Source organism: Centroberyx affinis, unplaced genomic scaffold, assembly GCF_046629955.1.
Source record: "Centroberyx affinis isolate AG114_WGS23_722 - 3 ecotype Tasmania unplaced genomic scaffold, CSIRO-AGI_Caff_v1 ptg005762l_1, whole genome shotgun sequence".
Classification (NCBI taxonomy): domain Eukaryota; kingdom Metazoa; phylum Chordata; class Actinopteri; order Beryciformes; family Berycidae; genus Centroberyx; species Centroberyx affinis.
This window is the reverse complement of record NW_027282918.1, coordinates 17,520-40,636: the sequence shown is the minus strand read 5'-3', so window position 1 is coordinate 40,636 and position 23,117 is coordinate 17,520. Positions and strand designations below refer to the sequence as shown.

General features: G+C 38.9%; 2 protein-coding genes across 4 annotated transcripts in view; both read left to right on the top strand.

Moving 5' to 3' along the window:
- Positions 1-6,943, top strand: part of LOC139667788 (F-actin-uncapping protein LRRC16A-like) — a 62,285-nt gene extending 55,342 nt beyond the window's left edge. Inside the window, exons 34-38 of the mRNA XM_071547278.1 lie at positions 400-442; positions 864-1,034; positions 1,922-2,056; positions 4,156-4,305; positions 4,978-6,943. Of these exons, the coding sequence (XP_071403379.1) occupies positions 400-442; positions 864-1,034; positions 1,922-2,056; positions 4,156-4,305; positions 4,978-5,108 (630 nt within the window). The 3' untranslated portion in view covers positions 5,109-6,943. The remainder of the gene's footprint in view (positions 1-399; positions 443-863; positions 1,035-1,921; positions 2,057-4,155; positions 4,306-4,977) is intronic.
- Positions 6,944-7,305: 362 nt separating this feature from the next.
- On the top strand, positions 7,306-21,728 carry scgn (secretagogin, EF-hand calcium binding protein). Of its 3 annotated transcripts, none has more exons than XM_071547280.1 (11): positions 7,306-7,527; positions 9,472-9,542; positions 10,088-10,180; positions 11,539-11,628; positions 12,114-12,170; positions 13,861-13,938; positions 15,395-15,450; positions 15,741-15,786; positions 16,066-16,125; positions 18,490-18,558; positions 20,157-21,728. In XM_071547280.1, exons 1-11 carry the CDS (start codon positions 7,458-7,460, stop codon positions 20,280-20,282), a joined length of 816 nt encoding a protein of 271 aa, XP_071403381.1. In that variant the 5' UTR covers positions 7,306-7,457; the 3' UTR covers positions 20,283-21,728. The 3 variants fall into 3 exon arrangements, with proteins under 3 accessions (XP_071403381.1, XP_071403380.1, XP_071403382.1); XM_071547279.1 differs by having other exon boundaries at positions 10,085-10,180; XM_071547281.1 differs by lacking the exon at positions 18,490-18,558 and having other exon boundaries at positions 10,085-10,180; positions 16,066-16,122.
- Positions 21,729-23,117: the final 1,389 nt, after the last annotated feature.

The following is a 23,117-nucleotide window of genomic DNA, read 5'->3' as shown; positions in this document are numbered from 1 at the left end:
CTACTTCACACACTACAAGTACCATTTCCACAGATGGGGCCACAAATTGGCAACAATATCATCACAACACAACTCTACTGTACATAGTCATCTAATGCCTTATATTAGGTAGGGGAAGGGGTCAGTATTGGGGGAGATCTATGGTGCCTCATCTCTTTTATAGGGGAAGGGGTCAGTGCCAGAGGAGATCTATAGTGCCTCATCTCTCCATATATAAGGAATCACCTGCAGATACAAAGATAGAAAGAAGATTCTCATACTAAGCATCAGCTGTTATTTAGTAAACTAAAACTACCGAAGATGCAGTCGAAGTCACAAATACTGACTGTCACAGAATACTCTTTTATTCAGCGGCTCTGTCTCTTTCATAATAAAAGCCCTCTGTCTGTCTGTTTCCAGTCTGATTCGTCGTCTTCGCTGGACAAGGTGGATGGTGACACAGGTGAGTTGGATTCAGATCACTCTGTTTAGACGCTGTGTTCATGTGCAGTAGGGAATGTCCGACTGGGAGACAGCGTTGCTTTCACATGCTATTTGGTCGGAAAATCAAACCTAAGGCAAAGGATAAACAAACATGGCCGTCCTGCAGCTGAACAAGCTAATTTAACAAACTTCATTCAGACAAATGTTAGTTATGATGGTTAGTCTGCTAACTACAAACCTTTAATAAAGCTGCATGTGTATAGAAGTGTTTTCTTACTGTTGACTGACACAAAACTTGAAAAAGTAGTTCACAGCCCAAAATAATTACATGTCATCAAATCATATAATTAGTGGTGATGTGCTTCCAAAATAAGTCCATGTGACCAGACCAGTGCTGCCACATCAGGACTGACTAGTTTCTCTGTCGTTTTTTCCCACAGCCAAGCCAGAGGTAGACGGTGATGACTCCAGACCAGAGCCGGCTCCCAGGTCCAAGCCGCCCAGCGTCGGCCCCAAGCCCCCCCCACCCCAGGGCACGAAGCCCCCGCTGGGGCCCCGCACCTCCGGGCCCCTCAGCCCCACCAGTCCCATCAGTCCCACCTACAGCCTCGGTAGGCAGGGCAGAGTCACATGACTTGGACTCGAGTCACAATTTGAATTGTTTGAGACTTGACTTGATGCATGAAGAGAAGACTTGAGACTTGACTTGACTTGGGTTCTGGTGACTTGGGACTTGACTCTGACTTGTACTTTAATGACTTGAAAAGGTTTCTAAAGTCTTGACTTGAGATCTTGTGTTTGTGTAAATGACTCAGATTGAAAGTGATGAGATTTGTTCCAGCAGACGACTGAATTTAAATTCTGTTTTCTGAATTTGTATGGAATGATTGAATTTATTGAAGTTGAAACTGATTATAGAAATCAAACTCATGATGCTCTTACCAAGTTTTTATCCTATTAAAACCATATTGCATTGAAAAGTCCTAGATATTTAGTTTTCTTTAAGATATTAAATTGATACTGGACTCTTGATTTGTTCTCACTTGACTTGCTGTTCTACATTTAGACTTGAGACTTGACATTAATGACATGGACTTGACTTTGTAATCTGTATTTAGCCTTGGGACTTGAGGCTGACTGGGACTTGAGAAAAGTTGACTGGGTCACACCTCTACCTTCTGGTCTTTTCCAAGTTTTTAAGGCTACATATTGCAGTAATTGTTTTTGACACAGTTTAAACACAAAATTATTAGAAACACATGTAAAATCAATAAGGGATCAGAGCTTGCACCTGGATTCCCCTGCTCAGTCTGTTTCATGGAAAAAGCAGGTAGATGTAATATTTTGTTAATCCGAGGGGGGTTTCAAACTCTGTTATACTGTGTAAGTTTTATATTGACTTTTTCTACATTTTCTATTTTCTGTTGTACGCAGTCATTGTGAAACAGATTCTCCGCCTTGTTCAGACACGTTATTCATGCCTCTGTGTCTCTGTCAGATGACGCTGCCGAGTCCACGGCAGGCAGCTTGTCTCCCAAAGGACCACTTCCTGCTCCTCGCCTGAAGAGGGCGCCGTCTGAGCAGGAGAGAGAGAGCAGCAGCAGCCCCGCAGGAGTCCTGTCTCCACTGGACGGTTGGTTTCCGCTGAGGTTTTAACCCTCCTAAATGGGATGTGGCTTGTTTTCTGCACTGAGCTATTCCAGTAACAGTAGAAGTCATAGTAGTAGTAGTACTAGTACTAGTAGTAGTAGTAGCAGTTATAATAGTAGAAACAGTAATAGTAGCAGTAGCAATAGTAGTAGTTATAGTCGTATTTGTAGTAGTAGTTTCTCTTTTATGTTACTTTGGTTTATTTTTTTTATTTTTCCAATTTTAATCTTATTTTTATTTTTTTATTTTTTATTTAATAGGTCATTACCTCTGAATATTTCCATGTAATAATAATAATAAATTTAGTAGTAATAATAATAATAATAAACTTTATTTGTATAGCACCTTTCATACAAGAAATGCAGCTCAAAGTGCTTTACAACAAAGAAATTACATGCATGAAAATAGACATAGAATGAGCATAACATAAGATGGAAAATAAAACCCACTGAATAATAATAAAAATAAAGTTAAGAAATAGAGTAGTAGTAATAAGTAATAAAAATTATAATCATGCATAGAATGAAATAATGCATGAACTGTCCTTTTCAAAGAGAAAATTTAGCCAGTTTAGCTTCCAAAATCTGGGGGATCTTATTACTGACTTTGCCCCAAGGCAATTCTGTTGTCTTCTACATGAACACTGACCAGTGAACAGGAAATCCTCTTGTGTCCTTCCAAAACAGAAAATGTTTGGTTACGCTACATCTGGTCTAGAAAAACAAGGTTAGATAAAAATGAAACAAATCATATGAAAAACCTCTCTACAAAATTTGCTTTGTGATTTTAAAAGATGGCACTGATTTGAAATGACTTAAGATTTCACAAAATCCCAACGTCTTGGTGCCCTGACAGTAAAGGCCTCGATTACACCCAACTATTCCTAAAATATAAAAGGCTTTCTAGGTGGTGTAATGCATCCTCTAGCGGCCATGTTGGAGGTCCTCAGCTAAATTTTGTTTTTAACTGGGAACTGATCAAATCACTGATCCATCTGATTGATTTAGTGTTTAGATAATGTCAGCTTGTTAGCTAGCTAACAATAGTATCTGGTCAGCTAACCATCACTGTCTTGTTAACACATCTGATTAGCACACTAGCTAACGTATCTAGTAGCAGCTAGCGTTAGCATGTTCACATTAACATCAGTGTGTTTGCTGGCTAGTGTGTTTTGGAGTAGAGACTAGGGCTAAAGACAAGACAGTTTACTGTGTCAACCTACATTCATCACACTATTCACTTTTACTTAGAAAGTTACTTAATGTCAATTTTTATCATTAATGCTCTAAACAAGCATTGAATGAGCCTTGTGTGTGGACTTGTTTTCATTATTTGTACACAGCCAATTCCCCCATAGACCTCCATGGCACTAGCCGTGGTTGCTAGGAGATTTGTGACACAGCTGCAAAGCCTTGTATGCTCTTTCAGAAGGATGAAGTTCTATGACTCAGTGCTCCATGTGAGCTGGAGCATAGCTGAAAAGACAACACTCAATTAAACAGGTGACAACTTGTGTAATTAATGCTTACAAGGGCGAATTTGACGCCTCCACGTCCCACACAGTTGGCCCTTGGTCCATTACATCAAACCAGAGGCTTTGTTACACGGTCTTCAAACCCAACCAGTATTTGACATGTCTAAGTGTCAGTATGTGTGGGATTTGGGCTAGTCTAACAGACGGCTTGTGTAATTAATGCTTACGGGAACTTTTTTCCCCGAGGATTCTTCTATATAATCAAAGAGACAACTTGTCTTTTGCGAGTGTCTTGCAAAATTATGCATTTTTAAAATATATCGTCTGAGACAAGAAGAAAAGGCCCTTTACACGTCACAAGAGGCCTTATTACACAATCCACAAAGACAAACAGTACTTGACATGCAATTGTATTGCAATTTGGTTCCATTGGATAGAGTTGTTGGGTAAACGTTGTGGGTAAAGTTGGGTAATCAATGCCAACAAGAACTTATTTTTCTAAGGCAGGAGAAAGAACCTTGTTCAGGTCTCCTTTCTTGTCCAGATGTTTCTTGAAAGAGATTGTGAATGACAAATTGTTTTTCTCCCCTCTCCTCTTCTGCCTCCAGCTGAGTTTCCGGGGGACAGCGGTCCATTTGACTCGCCCTGCGAGGCGGACCAGGCTGCTGCCGGGAGACAGTGGTCGTCTCTGAAGAGCTCGACCAACCCGGCTGCTAAGGAGGACGACAGGGAGCGCACCAAGTCCCTCCCCGCCTACGGTTCGACCAATCACATTCTGTCAATCAAGTAGATTCCGAATCTGCTCTGTGTAGTTTTGCAGGGTTCGACCGATACGGATTTGGCATTTTGCCTTTATTGGACAGTACACAGTAGAGAGACATGGGAAAGATTGGGATAGAGAGAGGGATGACATGTGACAAAAGGTCCTGGGCCAGATTCAAACCCATGATATCGCATTTACATGGTACATACATACAATGCACCTTAGACCACTGATCCACCAGGACGCCCCCCGATACAGGTTTTTGAAGGCCAATACCAAAACCAATAGCTTTAGACTGAAGTTCACTATGGTTTGGAGCAAAGAAAACGAAAGAAAAACTGTCAATGTGATCGATCACACACTTAGTATGCTTACAGACCAGAAGTACAACACGGTTGAAAGTTTCAGCCCATAGAGAGCAGCGAGCGCAATAAACATTTTCTGCCCCTAGAAGTGAGCGGATGCAGGACTGTTTAAATTAAGAACAGGATTAATGCTGCTGATTCACTCTTTAACTGGCATTTATTTCTTTTCCTGTCTCTCTCTCTGCCTCTGTCTCCCCTGTTCTGTCTTTCTTTTGTGCCTTCATCTCTCTCTCTCTGTCTCTCTCTCTCTCTCTCTCTCTCTCTCTCTCTCTCTCTCTCTCTCTCTCTCTCTCTCTCACCAGTGACGTCGCCATCTCAGGCAGATTCAGATCCCGGCCCGGCGGAGGACGGGATCCCGCCTGCTGCCGCTGATCTGAGGTCTGAAGATAAATCTGACGACGACTCCGGCGACGACTCCGTCCTTCCGGTGTGACACAGCTGACGCACTGACAGCATTCTGTTTCCGGTGGCGGCCATTTTGGCTCCACAATCCTGCTTTATGGTCCCTTCTATGCGTGCCAGCTGTCAGAGTGTTGGTCCTCTCAGCAGGGCAATGTCATGTGTGTAGTCAAGAGTAGAGACAATTAAAATTTGTTTGTTGAATTCCCACCGAGGCAAATGTACGCACTCATGGTACTTACTAAGCTTCCACCAAATGGCGAGCTTCACGCTGTTATCTGTGGAGTTTCTTGACTTCAGATGAATCCCGTCTGTTTGGACAAGCTGACGTCGCACAGCTCCATTATCACTCTGTCAACAGCTCTAACAGGACCATAACAGCACAGAGCAGATGGGTTTTTATCTGCTGAGGAGACGCTCTCTGGCTGTTCAGACGTCCATTTCCAGCTGTAAAAAGCTAAATTAGTCCAAAGCACTGGGGAGAATGTGTTTGAGTTGTTTTCATTTAAGTCCAAATTGAAGCATTTAGATTTTATAGCTGTTCCACAAGTGGGAAAGTACAACATGCTGGTAAATTTTGGCTGTGGCTGGTGAGTTGGTCAACTCTATCAGCCGGTCCTTTGGAGGTCTGACTCTAAAGATCTAGTTGGCTGGTAAAATAGTGAAAGTCACTGGTGAATATTGTAATTTCAATAAATACGTCTCCTGTCCTGCTTGAGATCCCATGAAACATCCGTTCCTCAACTTGGAACATTAAACGGTGTCCGCAAATTAGAAAAGACCAAAGATTTGGGAGCGTTCCTTGGTACCAAAAGTGTCCATGTGCTCTGGAGAAATGGAACTACATTAAAAACCAAAGAGTGTCCAAGCGCTCTGTTGTGATAGCAGAAGTTTAAAGTCTTTATTTTACATCGGCAATGTGAAAAGTGTTTTGGGTTGTTAATGTTTGCCTTGATGAAGGCTGACTCCAGCTGAAATGCATCAGTTAGTTTTAACTTTTCATATTTCCTACATAAAATAAAGGCTTTTAACTTTTGCCACTTTTAACTTTTTCAACAGATTGCCTCACACCCTCTTTGATTTTCAATTGAACAGTTTCTTTCAAGAGTAGAGACGATTAAAATGTATTTGTTCAGTGTGTTCCCACATTGCATTTGGGGACAAGAAAAGAACGTTTAGGGACTTTGCATATTTGTCTTATTGTCAGTCCAAGACTGAAATTTATGCTTAAACTGCTGATAAACAGGCATCAAGGCAACAGAGACGGGAAACATTTCCTGCATAGGAATTTTATGAGGTTTAACTTGACCAATCAGTTTATTTCTGCCTCAGAAAAATGTTTGTAGAACTAAAACTCCAATCTGTAGCCAAATACTTAATATTAAAAAATATATATTGCCTGAGATTCATAATTAACAGCCAAATTGCCCATCAACATTGCCTCAGATGGTTGCTGCTGTATCCTGACCCTAACACACGCCTTATTTCTATTACTCATGTGCTGCTGCACTTACCAATGTATTATGTAACAATGTAAATATATACTAACATTTTTTACGTCTTTTAGGTTATGTTTATATAATGAATATGGGTTATATATCAGAGTTAAACTCTGGGGTTTATAATTTTATTACGGGCACATCATAGATTTATTATCAATGAAAGGTACTGTGTTGATTTACATTTAAAATACATGGTGATGGTTTTCATTTTATTGGGAAAATAATTTTCAGTGTGTTAATTCAGTTAAATAACATAGTGTTTTATTGTTTAAAATCATAAGTGTGCGAGCGTACGAGTCTGTAAATGTCACATCAAATTTAAGCTGTCAAATATTCTTGTATTTGTATGTTTATACCAATAAATAAATACTGTTCTACTGGTCAAAGTCTCTCTCTCTCTCTCTCTCTCTCTCTCTCTCTCTCTTTGTCTCTCTCTTGCTCGCTCTTTCTCTCTCTCCTTTATCTTCCTTATTCTCCCTGTCTCTCACTTTCCCTCTCTTATCCACCCTCTTTCGCTCTCTATTTCTGTTTCTCTCTTCATCCCTCGCTCTTTTTTGCCTCTCTTGCTCTCTCTTTCTCATTTTCTCTTTCTCTGTCCTTTTTTCTCTCTCTCCCACCTCTTTCTCTCCCTCTCTCTCTCTCTCTCTCTCTCTCTCTCTCTCTCTCTCTCTCTCAGTCCCTCCCTATACAAGCTGTTGAAACAGTCTTTTCTCTCATGTTGCTGAAGTTGGAAGCTCCAGAGTGAAATACTCAGCAGCAACATCTTCACACCTCTTCATTCTGCTGGATAAAAGATCTTTCTGTCACCTGTTGTATCTTGGATAAAGCTTTTTTACTTTGTTGTGATAATCAACTTGACTTTGGGACTCGTCTTCAGCACCATGGACAGCGCTTTGGACAGTCTGGACGCTGCAGGTTTTTTACAGATCTGGCAACATTTTGATGTGGATGGTAAGACCGCTGCTAAATAGATATTTGGTAACACGTTACAATAAGGGTACATTAATTAAGGGTTAGTTAATGCTTAATAAGCATTAATGAACCCTTAATTAACAGTTAACTAATGTGTCTGGTAATCATTTACTAATGGTGTTCATGTTAACTAAGGTATTAATTTATACATTATTTAATAGCCATCTTTATAAACTATTAAATAATGTATATATTAATACCTTAGTTAACATGAACACCATTAAACACCAGTAAATTACACATTAGTTAACTGTTAGTTAAGGGTTAGTTAATGCTTATTAAGCATTAACTAACCCTTAACTTAGTGATCCTTATTATAAAGTGTCAGATATAAAAAAAAAAGTAAAAGTCAGATATTTTTATATCAAGTTAGAAGTGAAGAGTTAATTTCCCAAAATTCATATATTACTTGGGGAAATCATTATTCAGTAACTCGAGCATATAGGCTGAATGGATCATGTAATAACTTGTGAAAATGTAATAAAATGTCCTCTAAATAACATCATATTGTTACATTAACCAACACTTGATGATCAAACAATGATGTATTATATTAACTGATAATTACATTCTATGCTTTATTACAGTTAGACAATGTTATTATTAAATCATCAATTAAAATGTTGTTAATATAATAATGTGATGTCATCACATTATATGACAATTTATTACTTAACAGGGTCTGTTACATTTTCAACCCATTCTGAGGGACATTTTATTTTTTAAACGTTTTTAAAGTTTTAACATTTTGTCAATCAAGGACATTAAAGGTTACCTATTATCTTACCAACTATTTTATCTCCAAAACTAAAGATCAAAGACAAAAAATCCCATTCCAGATTAAAGAGGCAAAGCATCCTAACTGCATTAGTTCTTTTGTAATGCTAAAAATGCTAAATGTAAAAGTTCTTTTACAAAAACTTTTGATGAAAAAGAAAACATTTCCAGAAGTCCATCATTCATGAATAAAATAGAGAGTCCAGTCTGTTAGCAGTCTTAAGTTACCTTCTATCCATGAAAAAGTACCAATGTTTGTTATTATTTTGTGGTATCAATCGATCTGTAACAGTTGGTGTTATTTTTCTAATGAATATCTCATTGTAGAACCAAACTCAACCAAACTGGTCAACAGTAAATTACATTTGCATCAAACCTGCTAAAGCATGTGGAGGAAATGAGTTAACTAAGAAATATTTAAGATAGTAACTAGTTAACATTAACCAAAAAGCCTCCACCCAGCTATGGTATTATTGTTTTATGCTACGTTAGCCTGGTTGTTGCTAGCTAGTTTGCTAGCCTTCCTAGCTAGTTGGAAGCTAGTAGCAAAACAAACATCAGTGGAGAATAACAAGGAAGTGAAGTCATTTTCAGTTCACTACCAAGAACTCGTTTTGTTTCATCATTAATCAAAAATATTACATAATTTTTCACTAACATAGGCTACTGTATACATTTTTAGAGACATGTACTACAATATTTCTGTATTTAACTCCTGTCATCCTTTTTGCAAAGCATGGAAAATACATATAACAATGTCTGGTTTTGTTGAAAGTAGGTTTTGCTAGAGAGTACATTTTAAATTAGTGAGAAAAGGAATCTGACTTCACTTTGTTTCTGCACTTTATTTTGTAATTTCCAAATTTTCCAGTGAAAAGAATCTAGTTTGAACTCTGTCCTCTCTCCTTTTAGAATCACATGGAAAAGATCACAGCTAACAGCGTTTTCTTTTCTAAAAAGGAACTCAGGAACTTTTACTCTGAGGACATTTTAAACGAGACACTTTTTACTTTTACTTCAGTAGATTATTACACCAGTACTTTTACTTCTACTTCAGTAAAATTTCAGCTAGTAACTGGTTGATTAAGACGCAGCCCCCCCCGCCTGTCGGTCAGTTCATCTCATGCCTGTGTTTTTGTGTTTTAGATAACGGTTACATCGAAGGAAAGGAGCTGGACGCCTTCTTTCAACACATGTTGGAAAAACTTGGAATGAAGGTAAAAAAAATAAAATGTTTGGCTGCAATTTGAGTTTTGCCCCCCAACCCTTTGTTAACAAAACTTATGAAATGTACCTCCTTTATCTTATTGACTAGGCCTACATCTTAGGCAAAACATGAGGGAAACCCAGGGATTTTAGTTGGGGCTGAACCTAAACTCAGCTTAGCCGGACATAAACCCTTATGACCTGAAGTAGTTTCAACTGATGTAAATAAAATGATAAAAGAACATATCTATTCTTACTTAACTATTTTTGTCTTTTATTTCTTTTATAATGTAATTTTACTACTTTTAACATTTTATATTGTTTGTGTTTTATGTGAAGCACATTGAATTTGCCTTGGGTTGTGCTATGTAAATTAAGTTTACCTTTGCCTTGATGTAAGTTGCTGTATTAGGATTGGGTCTTTGAAGGGTAAACCTATCCATCATTCAGTCAGTTCCACACTGAGGAGAGAGTCATCAGTGATTATCTAACAGTGTGTAAACGGGACATAATTCCCCAGGAAAGCTGACAGAGTCGTCCATGTTGTTTTCAGAAGGGAGAGATCAGTGAGGAAGACGTCAGAGGAGTGAGAGAACGCTTCATGTCGGCTTACGACACAACGGCCGACGGACGGCTGCAGATCCAAGAGGTTCGTCAACGTTTATCCCGACTGACATCTGGGATCCTGGATGTCAGTTATGATCCATGTTGTACAAAACTGTCAATCTTTTTTTCTCTCATTGTCTTGTAGGTAATCTATGAACCAATAATCCCTTAAAGTGGATACAGACAACTTTTCCCCCCGTTGTCCCCCCCTAGCGTTTCCAAGTGGTTTTGTTTTTTGCGCCGCTGTCGCAAAGACAACCAGATCTCTTTCCATTAGAGCCTAGCTCCGTGCAATAGAACAAACCACCTGTCTGCTTATCAACTCCTTGATCATAACACAATATAGTTACTTTCACCACTGCTCATTTTATAAAGGCCACTGCAAGAAAACATGTTCTTTGTTTAGATTATCAAACGGACAGTGGATCATTTGTTTGTTTCAGGCTGCTAGCGTTAGCAAGAAACAAACAGACGTTTGTTTCTGGCTGGTCCTGGCTTCCTTGTAGCTCCTGGTTTGTTTTCTGGCTGCTAGCGGTTAGCAACATGGCTAACGCTACCGCTAGCTACTGTCCAAAGCAAGAAACAACCGTAAGAATCCCAATTTGAACTAGAAACCCCGATCTCAGTGCTATGATAAAGCCAGAGTAAAACATCTAGTAGTATTTATAAGTAGGCAGGTTGTGTGTTTTCCCCGGGGAAAACCTATTCCTCTTTTGTACAATGAATGACACACTTCCTTTGTGCCGTAAAGCGAGCCTTCATTCTCCCGGGAGATCGTACCCGGTGGCAGACAGAATTGCATAGTGAAAGCGAGGCTTATAGGGAACCAATCTAAACACTGATGGTATCATTATTCTATAGCCATTACACTGTGCAATCAACATTTACTTCATAATGATAAGTTAAAGCAAAAAAGTTGTCTATAGGGTCTTTAAAATAACTTTACATTTACATTAATTAGCCCCTTAATTCATGTAAATGAATGCTCTGTTGCCCTGATGCCTGTTTATGAATGCAAATTCATCCTCTTAAAATTAATCTTTAAATTAATTTTTGACTCCTCAGGGAGACAGGAAGTTTCCATTAATAACTCATTAATAACCTGTAAACCTGCACAAAAGGCATGAAAAATCTTAATTTCTAGTGTCTCTGTGAATCAACCCATGAATAATTCCCTTATAAACCCATGATGCTAACCTTACTTTTTTAAAGCTGTTATATTTAACGGATAATTAATGAGAAATTAAGGACATTTCAGGGATAAAATTAAAGGGTTTGGTTTCGTTGTGGTATATGTATGTACAATATTTTCCATTAGAACTGACATGTCTCTGTAGTCTGGCATGGATGGATTAAAATCCTCTCTTTTTTTTCCACTATCTTTGATTTGTCCTGGTCCAGCTGGCCACCATGATGCTGCCTGAGGAGGAGAACTTCCTGCTTCTGTTCCGCCGAGAGACGCCATTGGACAACAGTGTGGAGTTCATGAGGGTGAGGGTCAAAGGTCAACGATAGAGAGGTGAAGGGAGGACGACTGTGTGTGTGTGTGTGTGTGTGTGTGTGTGTGTGTGTGTGTGTTAGGGGTTGAAGAAGCATTCTCTCCTTTAACCTTTAGATTTGGCAGAAAACTATAAAAATACACATACAATATAAAAATACTATAAAAGCTGGTTAACATGAGTGTGCTGACCTCACCTCACAGGATTTCTGGGTATTGAAGTTCAAATTTTTCAACAGGTACCTGTCGGCTAACTGGGGCTGCCAACATGTGAAATTGCAGCTTTAAAAAGAACCGTTATTTTGTTTTCATTTAATCATTTTGTCATGGCCAGTGTCCCTTTTTTAACAGTGGATATTTCAGTTTGGATACAACTCTTCATGTATAGATTCAGTATTCATTATTGATTGGTCCTGGAGATGTATTATTGTAGACTGGGGGAATATTGAGTGATGGGTCGGTGTGTCCTTGTGTGCAGATCTGGAGAAACTACGACACAGACAGCAGCGGCTTCATCTCCGCTGCAGAGCTCAAGGTACTGCTGAGCTTCTACCTGTGTGTTCATATAAAGACACTGAAGTCAAACCGTTTTTATTTCTTATGGCTATTTGGCTGTTACAATTTGTTTTTTCTAGTTCTATTTTCTACAGTATATGATTTCTACATTACTCTCTGCCAGAGGTGGGGACTCGAGTCACAGTTTTAATTGCTTGAGTCTTGATTTGATGCGTAAAGAGAAGACTTGAGACTCGACTTGACTTGGGTTCTGGTGACTTGGGACTCAACTCTGACTTGTACTCTGATGACTTGAAAAGGTTTCTAAAGTCTTGACTTGAGATCTTGTGTTTGTGTAAATGACTTAGATTGAAAGTGATGAGATTTGTTCCAGCAGACGACTGAATTTAAATTCTGCTTTCTGAATTTGTATGGAATGATTGAATTTATTGAAGTTGAAACTGATTATAGAAATCAAACTCATGATGCTCTTACCAAGTTTTTATCCTATTAAAACCATATTGCATTGAAAAGTCCTAGATATTTAGTTTTCTTTAAGATATTAAATTGATACTGGACTCTTGATTTGTTCTGACTTGACTTGCTGTTCTACATTTAGACTTGAGACTTGACATTAATGACATGGACTTGACTTGGTAATCTACATTTAGACTTGGGACTTGAGACTTGTGCCTCAAGACTTCAGACTGACTTGGAACTCGAGGAAAGTAGACTTGGTCACACCTCTGCTCTCAGCCCTTGTCAAAAAGAAGCTTTGTGTTGTGTTGTTGTACATATGTGGTTGTTGTTATTCCTATTACCATTTTTTGCGTTCCAAAAATATTCCTTCTATCTCTGGTACAGAAACACACACACAGGTTTTGAATCAGGCCGGTACAGACAGATATGGTTTAGCAATTGGCTGCTTATTACAAACAGCTTGTATGTGTGCAAGATGTTTTCTGCACTGGAAAAAACAAACACTGGGAAGTCAAGCCAGCTCAAGTATGGTTGAGTGTACATTACTTTTCTCAGTTAAATGATAATCTACTGGATCTATTCACACAAGTAGAATTCTAGAAATCGTGTGAGATTACATCACAACCACTGTGGAACCTGATTAAGGCATTTGGGAAGCAAAATATTGTATCTCTGAGAGCCTTGTTAAGGTTACAAAACAACAATTATGTGTTCTCAGTGCCACCAGTTGCTCTTCAAGCATTTATAGATAAGAATGCTGAGACATTTCAAATAGGCCATGCCCTCGATTTCTATGAGCAAAACAAAAAAAAATTCAGAGTTTGCTTTTTCTGTGTTTTAATAATTCATGTGAAATGTATGTGGTGTTGTTAATCGCTCATAACCTTTTCACGGCTGTCAATCAACTGCATGATCATTATAACTGAATTATCTGGAACTCACAAAATGCTGAAAAGCCAGCAAACGTACAAAAGAGAAGAGTCATGTTAGCATTTTGAGACTTAAAGAAAAAAAAAAGTATGATCCTGCTGCTGTTTGACAACCGTGAAATGACAAATTATTTACACCATATGCATTTCACATCAATTATTTATTGTTTTGCTCATAGAAGTTGAATAGGATTTTGCAGTTTGTAGGCGCAGCCTTTTTCCCCACGTCAACGCCATTCTTATCTATTCCATGAAAATCCCCCTGGGCAGTTATAGGTCATAGGTGTGTTCCTTTACTTTGTGTCCTGTTTGTCCCCTCAGGGCTTCCTTCAGGACCTGTTCCTCCAACACAGGAAGTCCATCACCGCTGAGAAACTAGAGGAGTACACCGACACCATGGTAACAAGCAGCCACACAACTACATGTCATCTAAATAGCGAAAAAATGGTAACTGTAATTGATGTGTAATCATTGTGAGGTAAATTATCACAAGTAACAGGATTACATGTGATCTAATTACATCAAAAGTGATAATTGTAATCACCTACTTAAAAAGCAATCTGATCTTATTGTGCATTTTTAAACATTAATATATCATTGTCAAATTAACAGTGATACCATGGTATAATTTCCATAAACAAATGAGAGCATGGTGGAGTTGATTGGTCTCCTCTATCCCCTATAGCTCATTATTCTCCTTCAGTCTTTTCTTGATTGATCCTCTTTGGGGAAACATTCTCAGCCTTATTAGAAAGACCCGCCTCCTCCACCTCATTGTCCAATCAGAGCTTCCCCACAGATGTCAATCACTGTTGGCCAAGTTCCAACACAGTGTCAGTTGTAGTTAAGTGGAGTGTAAGCAGTGGCTGAATGGATTTGGCCCTGGATGTCAGATAGATTGCAGATAGAGCAGATTTGAGCAGGCTGGGTGGAATCAGAGCGACGTCTTGAAAACGACTGCAGAGACACTGTGCCGACAAACTGAATGTAGTCAAACTGAATGTCCTGTTGGATTAGCATGGTTTCACTCTGTCCAGCTTCTGGAAAGGAAACTTATCATGGACAGGGTGTTTAGCGGTAGTGGAGGAAATAGTATACGCAGATTGTAGTTTTAGTTATCCAGACATTTCTCAGAGGCAGAAATAATCTCATTGGTCGAGTTAAACCTCAGTGGGCGGAGCCAAAGAAGTATTTCTGAGCACAAGTTAGCTAACTGGCTGACTTGAATCTCAAAGGAGGAACTCTGGTCAAAATATGAATGCAAAATAAGTTACAAATAGCCAATAGCAATAGCAAAAATTTTAACTTTCTTCATTCTTTCATGTCCATGGCATCATGGTGTTGGAAGGTCAGCAGCTAGCTAACTATCTTACCTAGATAGCTATAGGCTAGTTTGAACTTGAAGGTCAGCTAGCTAACTAGTTAACTAGCTAACCTAGATAACTTAGTATGGATAGATTGTATTTTTTCAGTTAGCAGCAAAGCGCTAGGCTTCATAATATTAGCTTCCTCCTCTCTTACCTCTTGTCTTTTTCACTGAGCTTCAGTCTAATGTTACTTAACCAGAAAAACTGTGGTTCTTTGGCTCCGCCCACTGAGGTTTAACTCAACCAATGAGATAATTTCTGCCTCCAGAGCAGCTCTGAGAAATGTTTTTAAAACTGAAACTACAATCTGCAAAGTATACAATGAACCCTTCCTAGCAGGGTAAAACACTCATCCTGCTTCATAGATTTTTAGATTGATGTGAACCAAAACTATATTTTGACTTTTTGTTACCCTGTCCTAATGTTGGCACTGCTGACAGGTGTTTGTGACAGAGACTACATTTAATTCTGATATTTTTCCCCCGTAGATGAAGATGTTTGACAAAAATAAGGACGGCAGGCTGGATTTAAATGACCTGGCCAGGTACTGGTGATCTATGGCATGGAAACAGGAAGAGGAAATTACATTTTTAAACATTTATGGATCAGACCTTATTGTCATTTGAATTTCACAAGTCAATATTTTAAAAACAAAGATGATGCTATCCTCAAAAGCATGACTGTAGCATATGAAAATGTCATAAAATAATTCCTAACCTTTTTGAGTGACCAGTAATCTGTTCAATCTGCAACAATGATTTATTTATTTATTTATTTATTTTTTCAAATGGCGGGTATCTTGTTTTACAATGTCTTTACAATCTTTGTCTCCAGAATCTTGGCCCTGAAAGAGAACTTCTTACTGAAGTTTAAGATGGAAGTGAGTTTGAAGATTTGAGTTTGTTGAGATGTCTTTAAATTTACATTTTGAATCAGCTGAAATATTTGCTCAGGGAAAAAAGCATATGAAAAATGTCTGTGATGTCCGTCCCTTTTATGACTTAAGTGGATTCAATAAGGAATATCATTGATTCCACTGGAATTCAGGCTGTTTCATGGAAAGAGCCAATGGTCCTAATATCTTGTACACTCAGTTTGTGTTTAATGGTACACGCTCAATGCTTCATTCTACCTGCTAACTGTTGTGTTAATGTCTCAGGCTTGCAGTCTAGAGGACAGAAAGAGGGACTTTGAGAAGATATTCGCTCATTACGATGTGGTAAGTTCAAGTTTTATTGATCAGCTTTAATGATCTCTTGTTTGTACGCCCATAGATCTTCCCTTATTCACCCTGAAGATGAGTTTTCTCGTACATAGAGAGAGAGAGAGAGGAAGAAAAGAGTCACAGAGAGAAAGACAGAGAAGTCAGAAACCAAGCTTTTCCTTATAAGCTCTAACTTTGAAGAGATAGAGACAGAAAGGGAGAGGCTGTGGTTCCATTTTTTTTTTTTTTTATCATCTAATCACACTGCTGGATGGATGTGTTGCACCTCAGGATGCAGTCTGGCTCATTCGATCACAATTTGAGCAAAATCTGATTTGTGTCTTGAAATGATTGGATGATAAATGTTGCAGATGCAGAGACAGAAACAGTCTTCAGACTAAAGCGAAGTAATTGACACAAATTTTGATCAGAATTGATTGCCATGAAGGCACAAACTAGGAAAGTAAGGCCCAGTTTGAAAAATAATTTTAATTATCTTTCAAATTAGCTAGGCTTATCTTTATTGTTTAAGTGGCTAATAGGCTATTAACTTGGGTTACAGTTAACTGGAGCAGGAGAAACAGATTTTAGCTCACATGTTACAGGCCACAGAAACTGAAAACAATGTCTGTGACAATGTTTTGGTTGGTTTTCCCTTCAGCTCTACTAGTTCAGATGTAAGATGTATACTGTAAGTCTCCATGGTGCAGCTAAACAAAGACACAGTTTTACTGTCAAACGGAGGTCTGGCGAAATTTAAACCCAACAGTTGGTTAGAAAAGGGCAGCGATGCTGTGGGCTGTCGTCACAATTCAAGCCAATCAAATTTTGCTGTGGGCGGAGCCTGGCACTGCTGCTTTTGTTTACTGTCGTAGCAACAAGGAAGTTGCTACAGTTAGGTAGCAAGCAAAACAAAACTTTACAAAGACAAGATTTAAACGATGCAGTGCTGATATTACCCCCCACAAAATTGTCAACCGTTTTGTTCACGCTTGTTTAATTTACCCAAAGAGTTTGTATATTAACTTGAATTTTTTTGTTGAAGTAGCTAGCTTTGAAGCTAAGCTAGCGATGCAAACTTGTTCTACATGAGCAGAAAAACAAATCAAAGTCGAAGTGCCATTTCTTGTGCAGGAATCCTATTTCAAACTCACAGCCAATCAATGCTGCCGTTGCCTCAGTCTCGTTAGCACACGTTTTATGAAGACGATTTCTCCAGACCTCCGTCTGAGCCGCAGGTGTGGCTCCATGAGAATAGAGTCAAATTAACATAAAGCTCAACGTAACGGTTAGTGTTTACATCCTACTTTACCATCCAGCCCACGTTCAGCTGCAACAGTGCTTGTAACATTGATAACATAAGAGTGATAAGATGAAACTATAAATGATCCCTGTGAGGAAATTGGGTCATTGCAGCAGAATATAAATGAATATAAATAAGAATATATAGCAAATGTGGTTTATATTAGCATATGAATCTGACAATGCCAACACTAGAGCATGTTAAGTAGCATTAGAGCAATAGTAGAGTGTGCAACATAATAGCAGACCTACTGAGGCAAAGAAAGAACGAATGCAGGATTTGTAGGATGGTGAGCAGACGCAGCTGGTCTGAGAAACAGATCAGATGATGAAAACAGACTCAGATGGAGGCTTTCATTCATTCACTGCAGCAGGAAGCCATTTGTTTGGCCGAGCCTGTTCTAAATATGAATAAACTCCTCATTAGCTCAAGGGCTATTGTGATTTTCCCAGCTAGTCCTCAACCATGAGGAGCTTTTCTACAGTATCTGAATACTCTATGTGCTGATCTGCATGCATTACACACAGGAACACACACACACACACACACACACACACACACACACCGAGTGAATACTTTAATTTGATTATCAGGAAAGATGCATTTTTATCTGGGCAGTGGATGAAATGTAAAGAGCGAACTGGTCTGATTAGACACAACCTGACTAACCTGAATCTGTTCATCCAGGTGTATAGAATAGAATAGAATAGAATAGAATAGAATAGAATAGAATAGAACTTTATTGTCCAGCCAAGGCCGGACAATGTCCTGCCTTGGCTGGACAATAAAGTTCTATTCTATTCTATGTATGTATGTACTGTATGTAATTCATAACATTTGATCTATACCCATAGAAGATGGCGTGTGTGTGTGTGTGTGTGTGTGTGTGTGTGTGTGTGTGTGTGTGTGTGTGTGTCTAACAGGTCTCTTCCACCTGCAAGTAATGGATCATTTTTGTCACCTAATTTACCCGAACTATCTTCATCTGTGCCTTCACCATTTTGAAACAGGACTCTTATGCTGTGTGTGTGTGTGTGTGTGTGTGTGTGTGTGTTTGTGTGTGTGTGTGTGTGTAGAGTAAAACAGGAGCGTTGGAGGGCCCTGAGGTGGATGGATTTGTGAAGGATATGATGGAGCTGGTCAAGGTAAAAACTGTTAACCTGTCATGATGTTGACTTTTACATATTTTACATTCAGTGCCGACACACTGACAAAGGTTTAATAAAGTGGTTTTGTAACGTTAAAACGTCCCTAACGTTAAAATCAACATGATCTCATGAAAAGTCATGAAATGAGACTCTGAAACACAGATTTACCTGCTGTGGAGACAAATTATGTGAAAATGATGTTCCTCCACCACAAACTGGATTCTAGGGCTGCAACTAACGATTATTTTCATTGTCGATTAATCTGTCGATTATTTTCTCGACTAATCGATTAGTTGTTTGGTCTATAAAATGTCAGAAAATTGTGAAAAATGTGGATCAGTGTTTCCCAAAGCCCAAGATGACGTCCTCAAATGTCTTGTTTTGTCCACAACCCAAAGATATTCAGTTTACTGTCATAGAGGAGGAAAGAAACCAGAAAATATTTACATTTAAGAAGCTAGAATCAGAGAATTTTGACTTATTTTTCTTAAAAATTACTCAAACCGATTAATCGATTATCAAAATAGTTGGCGATTAATTTAATAGTTGACAACTAATTGATTAATCGATTAATCGTTGCAGCTCTACTGGATTCTGTGACAATAACAGGAATTAGACATTTTCAGCTCAAGCTTGGCTATCAGTTACGCTTAGGCATCTAAACTAAAACAACTTGGTGAAGGTTTGGGAAAGGCTTTGGTCAAGAAAGAAAAAGAAGAAAAACTTGCGCTAAAAATTTAAATTTGACTCATAGTAGAAATTTCCTTTGAACTCGGGTCTCTGGCATTGAACTCAAACTCATCCTCCCACCCACCACCCGACCACCACAACACCCTGACTTTCCGCATATATATACACACATGTTACTTTCCTACTTCACTGTGACACTACTTCCAGAGTTTTAACACTTTACGTGTCAACATGTAATTTGGCGTTAACAAGTCGAGTTCATTTCACGTGTTTGTGTGAGATCAGGTTTGTCCCAATCTCTGAACTCATCGTCTATCGGTCTGACGACGATTAGACTCTGGGGGCGACGGCCAATATTTCGGGGTTTCCGGTGTAGCCAGCGGACATCCGGGCCAACACTTCCTCTTCTGTGCGCCGGTCATTGTTTACAGTCCGATTAGCAACTTGAGACGCAAGAGTTGAACGTTTCTCCACACAAAACACAAACATCGATACTTTCTGTAGGTGTTGTAGGTCCAGACAACATTTCGGCTAATCTCTATAAACAAATATCTGCATATGAGATGTCGTCTCTCAACTCCAACTCCAATTCTCGCGTCTCAAGTTGCTAATCGGACTGTAAACAATGACCGACGCACGGAAGAGGAAGTCTTGGCCCAGCTGTCCACTGGCTACACCGGAAACCCCGAAATATTGGCTGTCGCCCCCAGAGTCTAATCGTCGTCAGACCGATAGACGATGGGTTCTGAGATTGGGTTTGTCCCAAATGGTAACAGTCAGGTTCCCCCTCACATCTTCCCCTTCCGTCCTTTGGGAGACATTTTGACCCACCTGGGGTTTGGCAGGACTTGACCTCTGCTCCCTCTGATCCTGACCCCCAATCCCCCCCCCCAACCCTCCAACAGCCCAGCATCAGTGGAACAGACCTGGACAAGTTCAGGAAAGCCCTGCTGGGCCACTGCGACATCAACAGAGACGGAAAGATCCAGAAGAACGAGTTGGCCCTCTGCCTCGGCCTCAAGCTCAGCTAATGGAGCCTCAGAGGAGTCCCAGAAATTCTTTCTATTTCCTTCCTTCCTTCCCTCCTTGTACTCTCACTTTCTTCCACTCTTCCTTCCTTCCTTCCCTCCGTCCCTGTTCCCTTCCAGCTTCCTTCCTCCATCTCAGAGCTAATCTTCCTTCCTCCCTCTTCTTTATACTTCCTTCTTTCCTCTCTTCCTCCATCCTCGAGTTATACTTCCTCCCTTCCTCCTTCTCAGAGTTGGTGTGAATTACTGTTTGAAATACTAGTGTCAATTATCAGCCTTCATCTTTCATGCTAGTTGACACCAATAGGATCCTTGGGGATCCTATTGGAAACTGCAAGGGATTATAGGCGACCAAAGAGCATCAGTCTAGAGTCTTTACATGACAGGCAGAGGGGAAACACAGCAGACAGACAGAACTGGGGTTGGAAAGAGAAAAGTGAGAATTTACATCCTGGTCAATGTTTTTTTCTTATCAGGAGGGCAGTGTACTGGGTGATAATGAGCAGAGATGGATTTTAGTAATAATCCACAACATATAAATATGTCTGTGCTGCTTCTGTCTATCGCTGACTGATATAACACAGCAGTGATTCAACCTATAGTCAGTTCATGAAAGCTTTTCTAAACAGATTGCTGCTGCTCTGGATGCAGAAATAATCTGATTGACTGAGTTAAACCTCAGTGGGCGGAGCCAAAGAACCAAACCGCTAGCTAACTCGCAAAGTTAGCAGAGTTAGTTGGCAAACTTTGTTAGTTAGCATACTGGCAAACTTGAATGGCAAAAGGAACTCTGGTCCTCGGTCAAAATATAAATAAAACATGAATGGCAATTACTTTATTTTTTCATTCATTCATGATGTTGAAGGTCAGCAGCTAGCTAACTAGCTTACCTAGCTAGCTATAGGCTAGTATGGCTAGTTTGAACTTGAAGGTCAGCTAGCTAACTAGCTAACCTAGATAACTTAGTATGATAGATTGTATGTTTTCAGTTAGCAGCAGAGCGCTAGGCTTCATAATATTAGCTTCCTCCTCTCTTACCTCTTGTCTTTTTCACTGAGCTTCAGTCTGATGTTAACTTAGCCAGAAAAACTGTGGTTCTTTGGCTCCGCCCACTGAGGTTTAACTCAACTAATCAGATTATTTCTGCCTCCAGAGCAGCTCTACCTCCAAGAAATGCTTGTAACTAAAACTTCAATCTACATTCGAGACGTCCGGTGTCTGGTCGCTCTTTCCTGGGAAAAATCCTCTGCCTCACAGAAAGTGATGCGTTTTACGTTTCCGGTTTGTTTGGAATAAACAGAAGAAGAAGAACTGGGTAGTTAGCATGAGCAGTGATAACCACCATGACTGAACAGACAAAGAAAATACCTAGGGAGCATTTAGTTTTGTCGTTTGTTAACATAACATCATGTTTTTCTGTAGTTATATATACAGTATATATATATATATATATATATATATACTGTATATATATAGAGAGAGAGTTATAAATATATAACTATATATATATACAGTATATATATATAGTCTCCTCATTAAAAAGTGAATTGAATGTGGATCTATGCCAGTGTATTCTTATGCTAGCACCATAATTAACATAACCTCATAGTTAAGCTGCAAAAAAATATCTAGTCGATGTCTTATGATTGAAAATGATGTGTTTATTTGTCATTACTGCACATTATGCCACATCTTTCTAATGAGGTAATATGGCAAATTAATGTAATGTAATTTTTGTGTGTCTAACATTGTCATGGAACCAGTAAAATGAATGATGTGCACATGTGTTCTTGTACAGGGATTTTTTAAACCATTCTTTTTCCTGAGAAGGTTCACAAAACATTTGGTCTAATTTCTCAGTCATTAGATAACACACATTCACTACTGGGAGCTGCCCAGTAAAGCCTCAGTCTCCTGCTGCTGGCCAGTAAGAAGCTTCATTGGAGCATTTAGGGGTCAACTGCTTTGCTCAATGGATTATGTAAATTTCACAATTTAGTGAGAATAGAGGGACCTACCAACACATATTGAAAACAAACTAAAACTAAACTTAAATCAAAAATAAAAATTGAAAACTATTTAAAAATCAATAACACTGATTTGCACATACATGCAAATGGTAGAACACTTAAAAATATACTATAGAAAAAGATTTATATATATCTATATATAGATATATACAGTATACAGTAAACTCTAATACAAAGAAGTGACATCTCACATATCACTTCTCTTTCACTAAAGAGGAAAAAATCAAGATGAGAAACAGACACCAAATGACATCAACACAGAGGAGAATGGTATAAAAAAAACAAGAAAACTCATAAATAACAAAACAAATAATATATATATATATATAAACCCTGATGCAGATAATGAAATCATGAGGAAACATCCCATCTTCTTCCGCCCGTAACAGATTTCCCCTCAGTCTCATGCTTCCAGTGCCAGGAAACCACAGCATCCAAACAGACTTAATGGGAGTCAGTGGTGCTCAAAACACACCTGTCACCTGTCCACTAAACAAACAGTGTTCAGAGAGCAGCGGGGCTTTAAAAGACTCCTACTCCTCTAGAAGTACTGTTACTTTGCTGATAGTTTACTTCAGTAAAGGTACTGGTGTAAAAATCTCTTTCAGTAAAAGTAAAAAGTGTCTGATTCAAAATGTCCTCAGAGTAAAAGTTCCTGAGTTCCTCTTTAGGACAGAGAATGTTGTCAGCTGTGATCTTTTCCATGTGATTCTAAAAGGAGAGAGGACAGAGTTCAGACTGGATTCTTTTCACTGGAAACATTAGAAATGAGAAAATAAAGTGCAGAAACAAAGTAAAGTCAGATTCC